The sequence below is a fragment of the Trifolium pratense genome, linkage group LG3 (genome assembly GCF_020283565.1).
Source record: "Trifolium pratense cultivar HEN17-A07 linkage group LG3, ARS_RC_1.1, whole genome shotgun sequence".
Classification (NCBI taxonomy): domain Eukaryota; kingdom Viridiplantae; phylum Streptophyta; class Magnoliopsida; order Fabales; family Fabaceae; genus Trifolium; species Trifolium pratense.
Window position 1 is genome coordinate 27,435,913 of NC_060061.1, and position 14,437 is coordinate 27,450,349.

The 14,437-nt window shown below is 30.4% G+C and overlaps 1 protein-coding gene across 1 annotated transcript in view; it reads right to left on the reverse strand.

Annotated features, from left to right (window-relative positions):
• Window positions 1-1,419: 1,419 nt before the first annotated feature.
• LOC123914879 (phosphoinositide phospholipase C 6-like) overlaps window positions 1,420-14,437 on the reverse strand; it is a 38,168-nt gene continuing 25,150 nt past the window's right edge. The window contains exon 3 of the mRNA XM_045966042.1: window positions 1,420-1,599. Within this exon, the coding sequence (XP_045821998.1) occupies window positions 1,420-1,599 (180 nt within the window). The remainder of the gene's footprint in view (window positions 1,600-14,437) is intronic.

Below are 14,437 nucleotides of genomic sequence, written 5' to 3' on the forward strand. Positions count from 1 at the left end.
AAAGAGCATGAAATAATTCTTGTAAGAACATACCTAAATTTTTTTTTTGAAATGAATGCTAAGGCTGATATATAGAATAAAAAAATTGGAATTTTTACTGAGTCAGTGTTGTTAATTTCGGCACTGCACTTTATTGTTGAAGGAAAAAATTTAATTAACTAATTGTTAATTTTGTGCTACATAGAGTACCTAAGTACAAGAACAAAATTTCTACTTTTGAAATTTTGAAGAAAAGACAATTTAATTTGTCTTATTTTAGAACTTGAGTTTATCTGGCCTATGTTCAAATTCCAGAAACCAAGAGAGTTAAACTCACTAGTAGAGCCTATGAAAATATACTCATTGAGTATATAATTAACCGTAAAGCTTATAGGTTTTATGACCTAAACGCTAAAATGATCATAGAATCAAATTATGTTGATTTCTATGAAAATGAATTTCTCTTTAAATTGAGAAATAGTGGGGGCACTAGTGGGGGTATTGCGACTGATCACATTTCAGTGATCAGAAGCAGTGATGAGAACATCGAACTAGATGTTATGGAACCTCGAAGAGGTAAGATAGCAATAGTTGCTAAAGAGTGTGAACCTAGTTACATGGTTTATACAATCGAAGAGAATCTAACTAGCTTTCAAGTCTTCCTTGAAGGTTTATATATGGCAAGAGGCCATAAAAGAGAAGATAGATTCTTTAGGATCTAACAATACATGACATTTGAAAGAATTGCTTCCTGAGTACAAATAAATGAATTTTGAAAAAGAATCTAAAACCTTATGAAACTTTTGATAAATACAAGGCTCACCTTGTAGCCATTGGTTTTAGATAAAGAAAAAATATATATAGATTTCTTCAACACTTTTTCTCCTATATAAGAATGACATCCATAATGGTACTAAAATTTCTTGATGTTATTTATAACTGAATAGTACACCAAATGGATGTCAAAACTGGTTTTCATTTGTTTTTACGATGACTGGAAGAAGAAATTTATTTGGAACAACCTGAATATTTTGTAACTCATGGGTGGCAAGAAAACTAAAGTCTATAAGGTATATAGTACTTTGTATGGTCTTAAATAAGCCATAAGAAATGTCATGAAAAGTTTGACAATTTGATGATGTCAAATGAATTAAAAGTGACAAATGTATTTACTATAAACTAGTAAATAGCATTTGCATTATCATATGTCTCTATGTAAATGATTTACTTGTTAGAGCAAACATTCATGTTGTGAATGGAGTGAAATCATTGTTGTCTAACAACTTTGATAAGAAAGAGTTCGAAAAGGTAGATGTAATCTTAGTTATTAAGATTATTAACTCATAAATGAGAATTCTTTAAATCAATCTCACTATGTTGAGAAGATCTTTAAGAAGTACAAGTAAACGTACTTTCACACCTTACGATCCAAGTGTAAACTTATTTAAGAGCACTGGTGAATGTGTTAAACAAATTGAGTATGTGAGCAACATTGGCAGACTTTGGTATGTCATTGATTGTATTAGACCCGACATTGTAAATGTCGTGGTACTGTTGTGCAGGTTTATCAGTAAACCTAATAATGAGCATTGGTATGCTATTGAGAAGTTCATGAGATACCTTAAAAGGACCATGAATCTTATATTATATTAGCAGAGATTTCCTGTTTTACTTGAATGATACAGTGATGTAAATCGGAATATATTATCATAAGATTCCAAAACAACTAGTAGCTATATTTACTATAGTAGAGAAACTGTATCTTGGAAATCAAAGAATCATACCATATTGGCTCTGTCTACTATGGAGTCTGAAATGGTAGCATTCACGACTTTAAATAAAGTAGCAAGATGGTTAAGATACTTGCTAGCTGAGATTCCTTTATGGAATAATCTATGCCAGATGTGTTGATCCATTGCGATAGTACCGCGACTATTGCATAAATTGAGAACCGTTATTATAACGGTAAGAGACGTCAAATAAGAAGAAAGCACAGCATAGAGAGAAAGTTACTCTCTAAGAGAGCTGTAAGAATGGGTCATGTACACACTGATAAAAGTTTAGCAGATCCTTTGACGAAAGGAATAGCTAAAAATGAAGTCCATAATACATCAAAGAAGATGAGACTAATGCCTATGAATTGCTCATAATGGTAACCCAACCTAAAAGACTGGAGATCCCAAGAATTAGGTTCCAATGGGTAAACAACAAGTTGTGAGTGGTAGGAAATGATCATGCAAGTTAAGAAGCATGAATCCTGAAGCGGAAGTGAAAGGATGAGATAATAGAAACTCTTAATGAGATCTATACTCTGATATGAGTGGAGTACCAAGCTTCAGGAGTACTCCAGATAGACTCACCTATATGAATGTGGAACTGAGGTCGGTTCCTATGGAGTTTTGAGGCGAATTCCTAGAGCATTCATGAAACCGGGATACACGTGCAGGGCCATTAAAGCACGGGCTTTTAAGATACACCTTAAGAGAGGTTGTGTGCAGGTTTGAGAAAAATCTGAGATAGAGTTCAAGACAAGCGTCACTCTTGTTAAATCAGGCTCTTACTTGCTATGTGAAGGTTCAAGACAAGCGTCACATTTGCTTATGCACAATCTTATCGAAGCGTCCTACGCTATTTTGGAATTTTCTTTTAAATTCAAGTGGGGGATTGTTGGAACAAAGAGCACAATATTATGTGAATTGAAAATAAAATATTGAGTCCCACATCGGGTACTATAACATATTAGTATGTATTATATACTAATGTCTATTTTGAGAATAAAAATAATTAAAGTAGACTTATGTTGTCAATAAGAGTAGTAGATATTTAGAGCATGTGTTGCTTAATATTCGGCCACATCACCTTTTACTGAGTCATGAGCATGATCTCAATCTTATAGGAAACTAGTGGGTGGCAGTTTTACTTCCTATTATTAAGGACGTGTTATCATTAAAGAAGCAAATGTTATTTTTTTTTAATAACAAAAGTGTGAAATCTTTATGAAAAAAAAACATGATAGAAGGGTTAAGCCTAATTCATAATTAGTAAGGAGTAAGTCTTATGACGGCAGCAACAATGAACTCCACGTTCCCAAAATCACCAAAATATGCAAATCCTTTTTCTACTTCAAGCTTCACGTGATATCAAGGGGGAGGCCTTCATTGTCTTGAAAAGGACTTGCTTATAGAAACCTTCTCTCAGGTTAGTTAATCTCATGTTAAAGTCATGGTTGGTGGTGATGTAAGTATCTTCATGAGTAACTTGTTTGGTACTTTCTCTCAATGCTCAATTGTTTTAATGATTCGACTGATCTAGGTTATACTACACACATATCTTTTATATTATAAGCTTGTATATACAGGCAAACTCTAAACCCTAATTTATTTTCTCTTTTTCCCTCCATTTTATCTTGCAATTTTTATTAAAAAATAATACAATTTTGTTTTGAATAGGATTCGAACCCGCAACCCTTTTGTGCAAGGCAATATTTCCAACCACTATGGCAAATATACCAATTGTGATTAAAATTATGTGCAATAATTGATAAACACCATCAATTTTAAAAGTATATCATATCAAAATTATTGTTGACTATATTATTCATCACGAAATATTTTTATGTCTTTCCTGATCAATGATTTTTTTTCTACCGGATCATAAATTTAGAGAATAATTATCATGTGAGATTTAGAAAGTTATTATCACATGTAATTTGGAAAGTTATTATCAAACTCAATTTTGCTAAATCAATTTTTTTTGCAATATACAACCAAACACAACCATAGTCATGTCACTAATCACATTCATTATTTTGATTTTAACATTGCAGATTTAATATTAACCGATGATCAATTGATACAATATGCACTAGCAGACCAATTGTGATTTAAACTATGTCCACAAAGTGTTAAGCTCCATCAACTTTCATAGGAAAGATTTCATACGACAATTAAGCACCATCAATTTTCATTGCACAATTTAAACAATTAAAAACCGATAATCTCATATATTATAAGCTTGCTAACATAAGCTAACCCTAAACCAAATTTTTTCCCCTCTCATTTTCTCTTTCTTTTTATTGCAGCTTTATATTAACAAAATACAGATTTGTCATTGAACCTGCATCCCTTACTCACAATAAAACCTTTCAACCGCTAAAACATGTGCTTCAATTATGAAAGAATTTAGGAATCCTAATATGTTAACCCTGTTTTCAATAAATTTGAACGGCGGAATTAATCACAATTTTTATTTATTTATGGATGTCTACTTAAGTTTATGTTCTTGATTATGTCTTTAATTTTTTTTTAACCTTTAATTATCATCAATTTTTTAACCTTTAGTTATCAGTAATTTTTTTTAATAAGTAAACAAAACGACGGAATTCCAAAATTATTTAAAAAATATATAAAATATAAAATAAGCACATAAACAAATATAGAATAATTAGTCCATGAAATTTCCTATACTACTCTTATTGAAAATGCTCTTAGAATTTTTGTATTTTATTTTTTTATTGTTACATATTACACCCAATTAGACCCATGCACCGCATGGGTCAAAGTTCTAGTTATTGTTACAAAAATCTAGTTGCAGTGAGTTTGTTTTGATTAACACAAAACATTTTTAAAGTGAAAGTATCATTTAAAGTTAGAATGAATAAACCAGACTCATTACATGATTTTTTTCTTGGTTATTCACACTATAAAGATTTATGTTAGACCGAATGTTTAGAATATATTGTTGTGTATTCTGTGTGATATGAGATACTAATATTAATATTAGTATTATTATTATGTTATAAGAGTGATCATAGTATCACAGTTCCTTAAAATTTAAGAATGGTCATTGCACCATATTCCCTTTGATTTGAATGGTCTTAGTACCATATTAGAATGGTCATAGCACCATATTAGAATGGACTTAAAACCATAGCGCAATGGTTTTTAGTACTATATTTGAGGGTGTAATTCTTGCCCGATATCTACAGTGCAGTATTTATCGGTATCAGTAGAGAACTGGGCTGTTTTATCCTGGAGATTTCGTGGTTGATCGTCTGCCTTGCACAATTTTGGGCAGTGCCGCGAAACGTCTTAAAGAAAGCGTATTCACCCGCGACTCAGTCCAGTAATCTCTTCGGTGGCTGAAAAATTATTTTTAACGATTTTGAACCTCGGAAACAACATATCAATTATATATACATATAAAAAAATTACAATGAATCGTTTTTTAAAACAAATTGCCGCATAATCGTGTTGATATTGCATATGAATCAAGGCTTTTTCTACCATGGAAGAGTGAAGAAAGTGGTGCATGGTGCACAAGTTCCGAATAATAATATAACGAATACGAATTTTACAAAATCCACCGTTGGATTGAAAGATTATATCATATAGATTATCCATAATTTTTTTTTAGAGAAATTGAAAATCATTTGATATGTTATTGAGACCCATCAAAATTAACGGTATTCAATAAAAACTCATAAACCGTTAATCTTGACGGGTCTCAATAACATATCAAATGATTTTCAATTTTTCTAAAAAAAAATATGGATGATCTATATGATATAATCTTTCAATCCAACGGTGAATTTTGTAAAATTCATATTCGTTATAGTGTTATTGGGAACTTGTGCACCATGCACCACTTCCATCACTCTTTCATGTTAGAATTGACCATCAATCAATCAAATATACACATGCAGTAGCGGAGATAGCTGTGGTCTGGTTGAGCGTGGCCCACCCAAAAAAATTAGGAAATTACTATTATGCCCATGATAACTTAATAAAATTACATATATATACTTTAAATATTTGTTTGCGCAATTTATTGTTGAATTGATCTTGTAGCCGAGTGGTAGTGATGCAAAGGGATGTGAGTTCGATCCTTTTCCACCTTGATTTTTGCATTTTTTTATTTTTGTATTCTAAAAAATATCAACTTTAGAAAGCACCAAAGGGATCTGAACATCTGACTTTGTGGAACAAAATAGCAATCAAACCGGGGGTGCTCGCGGTGCGGTTTAGTTCAATTTTGAGCATAAAAGTCATCCTAACCACGAGATAAAAATGCATGCGGTTTGGTTTGGTTCGGTTAGATTTTAAAAAGTCATCCAAATCAAACCAATGCGGTTAGGGTTAGTTCGATTTGTGTGGTTTATCAGGATATAAAAAATTTAACAATATTTCCAACTTGTTACAAAATAAACATATTGTTATAAACTATTCCTAGATAATAGCAAGAATAGAGAAGAATAGATGAAGGAGAGAAAGAGAAGATAAAATAGATTCTTGTATTATTCTATTCAAGGTGTGTGTTTACATGACAATATAAGTCCTATTTATAGGACAACTAGCGGCCAAACAGTTTGTGTGATCCGCGTTTTTTATTCTATTAACGTAAATAAATTATAAACAATGGTTTATTATAAGTTTGATTTTTATTTAAACTAATTTGTGTATTTCTATATTCCCGTTTGTATGATCTGCATTTTTTATTATAGTAACGTATATAAATTGTAAACAGTTGTTTATTATAAATTTGATTTTTATTTAAACTAATCTGGGCATTTTCAGTTTCCCTCAAAATAAAAATTGTAATATAAGTGCATTGGTTCCCACCATAGATAAAGTAACACACTTGTAACACAAATTTATAACACTATTTACCCTTCCACATCGGAGTTAAATAACATATACACACTTAAATAAAAATTTATAGATTTGGATCCTCTCCAATTTTCCTTATTTTTTCTTAATCTAAGGGTTGGTTTTTTCTCCTTTTTATTCTTCTTTTTTTGTTGATAAGCAATGCTAGTTGTTAGTATTACAATATAAAATGCATGCATTACAACACGGATGACAGTGACCTTGAATCACATAGCCCTCAGGTTGTTCCACATAAACAAGTCACCATTAAGAAAAGCTGTCTTTACATCCATTTGATGCACTATAAGTTAGCAGCTGATTGTGGAAATTTTAGTAACAGGAGAATATGTATCAAAATAGTCAATTTCTTTCTTTTGAGTGTAACCCACAACTACTAATCTAGCCTTAAATTTATCAATGGTTCCATCAGTTCTTAATTTCTTCCTAAATATCCATTTACATCTAATTGGTTTACTTCCTTTAGGCAAATCAACCAAATCCCAAGTATGATTCGACATGATAGAATCTAATTCACTATTAATTGCCTCTTTCCAAAAGTTAACAATAGAAGTTACAGCCTCATTATAAGTTTTAGGATCTTCCTCAATGAAAAGTAGATACAAATGCATCATTTACTTTATCAACATCATTGTTTTCAATCAAGAAGGCAGTAACAAAATCTGGTCCAAAACTACTTTCTATTCCTTCCTTTTACTTCTTCTAAGTTCTTTAAATTTGCAACAGAAGAATAAATAGGCAAATGTAAGGGCACTGAAGTAGTATTAGAAGAAGAACTTAATTCATTAACATGTTTAGTTAAAGGAAATTCTTGTTCAAAAAATTCTGCATTTCTAGATTCACAAATAGAATTATCATTCAAACGCAAGAACCTATATGCAGCACTATTTTGAGCATATCCAATAAACACACAATCAAAAGTTTTGGTACCTACATTAGTCCTCTTAAAATCCGGCAAAGCTACCTTAGCTAGACACCCCCCATACTTTTAAAAAATTTAAATTTGGCGCAAATCCTTTCCATAATTCATAGGGAGTTTTATCTAGTCGTTTATGAGGAACTCTATTTAGAATATAACAAGCCGACAAAATAAATAGCGTTCATCATTTCTTTAAGTGTTCTATTTTTCCTTTCCGCTATGCCATTTTGTTCAGGAGTATAAGGGGCACTAGTTTCATGGATAATCCCATTCTTTTCACAAAAATTCTTAAGAAAAATAGTTCCATATTCACCACCCCTATCAGACCTAAGTCTTTTAATTTTACGGTCTAATTGGTTTTCAACTTCTGCCTTATATTTTAAAAACATTTCTTCAGCCTCATCTTTTGTCCTTAGAAGATAAACTTTGGCATATCTAGAAAAATTTACACACTCTTTACCCTTCCACGTGCATTAACTCTTGTCTATCTTTCTCGTATTGCATTCCTTGCTACTACTTCACATAAAGGGTAGGTGTTATGTAATTTACCAAAACCTCCATAAAAAAAAATTTCAATTCTAACCGACTGTAGGCATAGATAAAATGCATGCATTACAACACGGATGACAGTTGAAACCTAAACATAACATATTAACAAAATAAGACCAAATAAAAAAAAACATTAATGAATACTACATCTCAAGAGTTTGCATCCAAAAAGGTCATGAAAATTGGGCTAATCCGTAGAGCATCATAAGTTACATTCGTCTTACTAGTAAACAAACAATTTCAACCGATGCATAGAAGACTGCTTCTTTTAGCTCCTAGTTCTCTCACCGATTCTCATGATGGGCTTATCCCGGTTCGCCCTGTCTATATCTTGGCAATGCAACAGTTTTGACCAAAGAATAGCTAAACCATTTCATCAAGAAAAAAAAAAATATATCAATGAAAACTCAATATAAAAAATAAAAATAAAAACTTAACCTGACAACATGCAAAGTAAATTTCATAGTGCTTTGCACTACATATGTTCAAAGTCATGGTCAGACTTGAAATTTAGAAAAAATAAATTTATTCACCGAAAAACAATTTAAAAGAAAATAAAAAATCCCAAACATGATTGGCTTGGCCTTGGCATAGTGACTCTTTTTCTCGCTTATGAGTTTTCTATCTCTCTCTATCCCCCTGTATCTATTCCTATATTGTAAGTGACTGTGAAACTCATTTCTTCGTGCGGTTAGGTTTTTTTTTTCTTTCTGTTATTAAGGACCGTTTAGGTTACATGTATATCAGGTTATGAAATTTTTTCGATTACCCGTAGTTGTGAATTGGGTAAAGTCTTAATGGAAAAAGTCAACCCAAAATTTGGCGATCAATCGTTTCTAACAAAAAGACATGATAAAATCAATTTGACACGCAACAAAAATATATTGTAGAATGAATTGATATCTATGCTAGTATTCTTCGTTTAACCTCAAACCACACCACATTTGCTTAATTATAACAACATGATTAGGTTAATAACTGATTGCAAAACGGAAAGGTGTACAATAAGAATGATCAATCAATCATAGAATTAATAGGAAGTCAATTAAAAAAACATTTTAATGAACAAACAATAAGTAATTGTGGTGAATTACATAAACATAAAACCAGTCGCACTTCCGAAAGGCCTTGATCACATTTATTTCATATATGTATTGTGTTCTCTATATCAGTCAACTACCAACATAACAGAAAAGGTATCAGTATGACAATGAAATCTTCATTACCTTGTGTTTATCAAAGTCAAAGCATTCTTGAAATTCATCACACCTTCTACTTTTCTAAGACTGCAAAGTTGAGAACAACGTGAGTAGTCCAGGTTTTGGGTTCTGAAATTGAGAACAAAGCCAAACAAAAAAATGCAAAAAATGTGATTTTACAACACACCTATTTTGATTTAAGAGACGTGCATTGCAAATTCCAACCCTACCACAATGCCATGATGTTGTTATTGATAAAGGAAACCGCTTTTGGGGGGAATGAAAACTAAGGAAGGTTAGTAGATATTACATCAATTTTCAACATTGAAAAAGGAAAATTAGATCAATCTCACTGTAATATGTAGTATCTGAAATCACCTCTTTCAAATTCAAGTCACTATCTCCCAATCCCTCTCTTCCTCTCACAATTGTTTAATTGTTCTTGCGGTTCATCTTTCCCAATTTTCAGCAACCGACTTCCGAAAACAAACTTTTTTATTGTGGCTAAACTTCGCAAAAACAAACTTAGTGTGTTGTGGATTGTGGAATCAGGAATGGCTACATAAATTTTCTTTTTATGATGGTAGCAGTTGCAAAAATAAAGGGAATGAAACCGCTTCATAGATGTTAGTTTTTTACGCGAACAATGATAATAGAAAAGAGAGAAGGAAATATGTGGAGTTTTGTGTTGTGGCATACGTAGGAATTGCTTTGAAGGGTAAAATAGGTATTAAGAAAAATCCAGCCCAAACTCATCCATCCCCTTTATATTATGTTATAGATATAATGGGCCAGAGGAATGGGTCAATGCTTAATGGGCATCCACCAAATTATTCATAACACTCCCCATTGGATGTCTATCGAGGATATATGTCTCGTTAAAACCTTACTAGAGAAAATTTATTGGGAAAAAATCCTAGTGAAGGAAAAAAGAGTGCATCATCCTTTGTGTGTGAACTGCCTCATTAAAAACCTTACCAGGAAAACCCAGTGGGACAAAACCATGGTTAAGGGAAAAAGAGTGCAGAACATATTTATATCTCCCCCTCATAAAGACAATTGTATATGAGATGAAGAAACTCAAATAATCTTATGTAGTTGTAGTAGTTGCTCAAAAGTTTTACTTGAAGTTGACTTTGTAGAAAGACCCGTCTTATCTTCTTTATCATATACTCTTCTCCAAATATGTAGTTTGTGCGACATTATCTTCATGTTGAATCGTTGCAAGAACCCTTTAGAAGAATATTCACAAATTCTTGTATCTGATGAATCATATACTTCAATCAAATCACATTCTTGATTTATCTTCTATAGTGCTCATCTGTCCTCATCATCTTGTTTCATGAGATTGTTATTGTTGTTTGTTTCATAGATCTCCATGAGTAATTGTACTTCTTCATGTGAACATATAGTTTGTTTGTGATCTATACCTTTACGAGGATTAAACAAATTACCTGCATATCTAAAATAGCAAAGTATATACTTGATGATATATTGACAACAAATAATAGGTTAACAATGTATTTGTCCCAATTAGAACCAAAATGTGGTGCTTCAGGACCAATTAGTTCTTCACCATTTACTCGAACTCTAAAATGACATTTGTTTACATCGGCGATCTTACAAAAATTAGGGTACATAATTGATCTTATAGAATCATTTTAGAACCTTTTGTATATAAGCTTCATGATTCACAAAATATTCTTCAAATACTTATTTTGTAATAAATGACAATATCTCAAGCTCTTCGGGAGTCTCTTCATGATACAATCTTAAACAAATTTATTGCCAAATATTTTCTTAAAATGAACAAATTGTTATGAATAATATATAATGAATGTCCATTATTGTGTAGGTTTTCTTGTCCCCTAATTGTGTCCTATAAATAGGACCCCTTTGTTACAATGTAATACACACCTTGAATAGAACAATACAATAGTCTATTCTCTCTTCTCTTTCTCTCCTTCATCTCTTCTTCTCTATTCTTGTTATTCTCTAGGAATAGTTCATAACACGTTATCAGCACGATAGTCTCTCCCCTTTCAAGAAAGGTATAGCAACAAAGGAAAGTGACAATTTTATTTTATGTATGATTTTTTTATTCTATTCTTTCAGATAATTTTTTGTCTTCTCGTTTTTTATATTAATTCACAAACTATGATCCAGAAGTATCATGGTGAAATTTTTGAAATTTGAATCCCGAAGATTCATAGTGTGATAAAATTTTAAAATGTGAATCCTGAAGATTCATAGTGTGATGGAATTTTAATATATGAATCCCGAAGATTCATAGTATAATGAAATTTTAAAATATGAATCCCGAAGATTCATAAGCATACGCTTCTAAAAGTACCGTAAAATATCTTTAAAATATGAATCCTGAAGATTTATAGATATAAGTAAAATGAACATCAATCCCTGAATGATTGGATAAATAACTGATTTGATCTGTTATAAAGTTCTTAAACAATTGTGACACATCCCTGAAGGATGTAGAAAATATTTGATAAGATCTATTATAGAGTTCTTGAAAAACTCATGAAGAATTCAATGTTATATGCATCCCTGAAGGATTGCATAAATAATTAATTTTACATTACAATGATGTTATATAGTTCTTGTAGAACTTGATATGAATCATTTCTTATGAATTCCGGAAGAATTTAATATACATGTATCCCTGAAGGATAACTTTATCAAATATTTTAGACTCTTAACAATTTTTTATTTTTATTGAATTTATCTATTTTATTTATTTATTGTGATAATAATAATAATAATTAAATATGCATATATCATGCGTCAATTTTATATTACTATAAGAATACTTGTGTATCATCTTTGCATATAATGTTGATAAATAATTTTAATTTGATACATATCATATCGTAAAGCATAAACAATTAAACATATATATCATATATATATATATATATATATATATAGGTACATGTTGTTCAAATTATTTTTAACAAACTAGCACACATATCATATGCCAAATTATTTTAAATACGTTACATATTCTATGTATATGCCATTTTTCTTCAATAAGATACTAATTAATCTCATTCATAGTATATGTTACATTATTATTATTAATTTCACGTTTAATTTGCATTATAAACTTTCAGTAGGTTACATTATATAAGTATTAATAAATAAAAAATAATTGGAATTTTTTTACTGTGTTTATTATGCTTATATTTTTATTTGCTTAATTTTATTATTTGATGATAGTATATATCAATGATAAATGAATGAAAAATCAATCTCATAAGTGAATGAAGTCCGACCCACTGATGTTACCTCATTCCCGGATGTGAATGTAGCAATACACGATTACCATGGACAAAATTGTGGTCATGGTCGTGGTAATATATAGTCATGGCTGTGTTAATTTTAAGAGTTCGGCTTCTCACTAGAAGTGAAAAAAAAAAGGGATGAAAAAGTGGGAAAATTAGCAAAACTAATGAAAAAATATGTGATAGTTCCCGAAGAACTAAAGCAGAAAAGGGGAAAACCTTAATATTGAAGTATCTTTGAATGATTGCTCAAAGAATGAAATTTTAATGAAGAAATTATGAAGATTATTGTGATTATTATATGAAGATCACTTGTGATATAGTTCTTAACAAGCTAAAGCTTTAATATTAACGCATCTTTGATGGATTGCTCAAAGAATATGGATTTTCTTAACCATTGTTAATGAAAAATTATTTGTGTTATTCTTGTAGAACTTAAAATTCAATATTAAAGCATTCTTGTAGTATCGCTCAAGAATAATTTTTCATAATCAATTAATGTTTATGAATACTAGAGGTATACTTTTTGAAGAACTACTGATTTAAACATTCATGAAAGATTGTAAAATTCTGATTTTCTCTAGCCATCCTAAATAGAGATTTGTTGTTGAGTTCCTGAAGAACTAAATTTTTACAACACGATTAAAGTCCATATGATTCATTTGATTTTAGTATAAGTGGGACTAAAATTAAAGGAAATTAACAGAAAAATTATTTATGTCTCGTGAATATGCTCCTGAAGTAGCAAATTTGAGAAAATAATTTTGTGAATACTTTGAAACGTTATTCACATTTGTGATGTGAAAGGCTACAAGATATATTTGAGCCTTATTTATGTTGGCACGTTACATTTTGCTATTTTTCTTTGAATACATTAAGTCTTGAGTTTATTTTATGTTGATTATTTTTCCTTAAGCTTTTGAATAAGTTTTTTTTTACTTATAATTATAATTCGGTTACAGTTTGCAAATATAAATTGATTTTAATCATTCGGTTACTTATTTAAATCAATTTATTGATTTTAATTCTAAATGCTACTATGGTTTCAAATAAAATGCAACTATTTTCTTATTCCGCTAAAATCAACGGGAATATTTCTTCTAATTCCCATACAAGTAAATTATTGCTATTCATGAAAAATTAAAGATTATATTTTTTTGGAAGGAATTAAATTTTTATATTTGGTAGCACAAAAAAAAAAAAATTTATTGAAGGCTCCAGAAGAACCAATACGGAACCAATACATTGTTATATCGAGAAATAAAGTTACGCTTTGCCAATGTATTGTATATTTTTAAGTCTTAAAGAATTTTTTTTTATGTTTGAAGGATATTCGCATAAATGAATATCCTATTGAAACAAGAAATGGATGAGATCTTGTATCTCTATACATTACGAAACATATTATCAACCTTTGCCTCTAGTTTGGGGTATACTTATATATATATTTGTGCAATTGAAGCACATGTTCTTGTAAACCAGAAGTTTACAAATCATAATAAGTTTGTAATTGGCAAGATCAGTTGGGTCATCTCTGATCTATTATGATGCGAAAAGTTTCTATGGATATGTATTGAATGGATAGCTCGCAAAGAAAATTGATAAATTAAGAAAACGAGCGTCTCTTATTTTTTAGAATATATATAAGGTGATATTTGTAAATCAATACACCGATCATGTGGACCGATTAGATTTCTAAAATTTGAATTGATGCATCAACCAAATGGTCACATGTATGTTTGTTATAAACTCACAACCAGAAGTTTGTGAGATTATTTTTAAGAGATCATTTTATATATATTATTCTAGAAAGTATTTGATAAA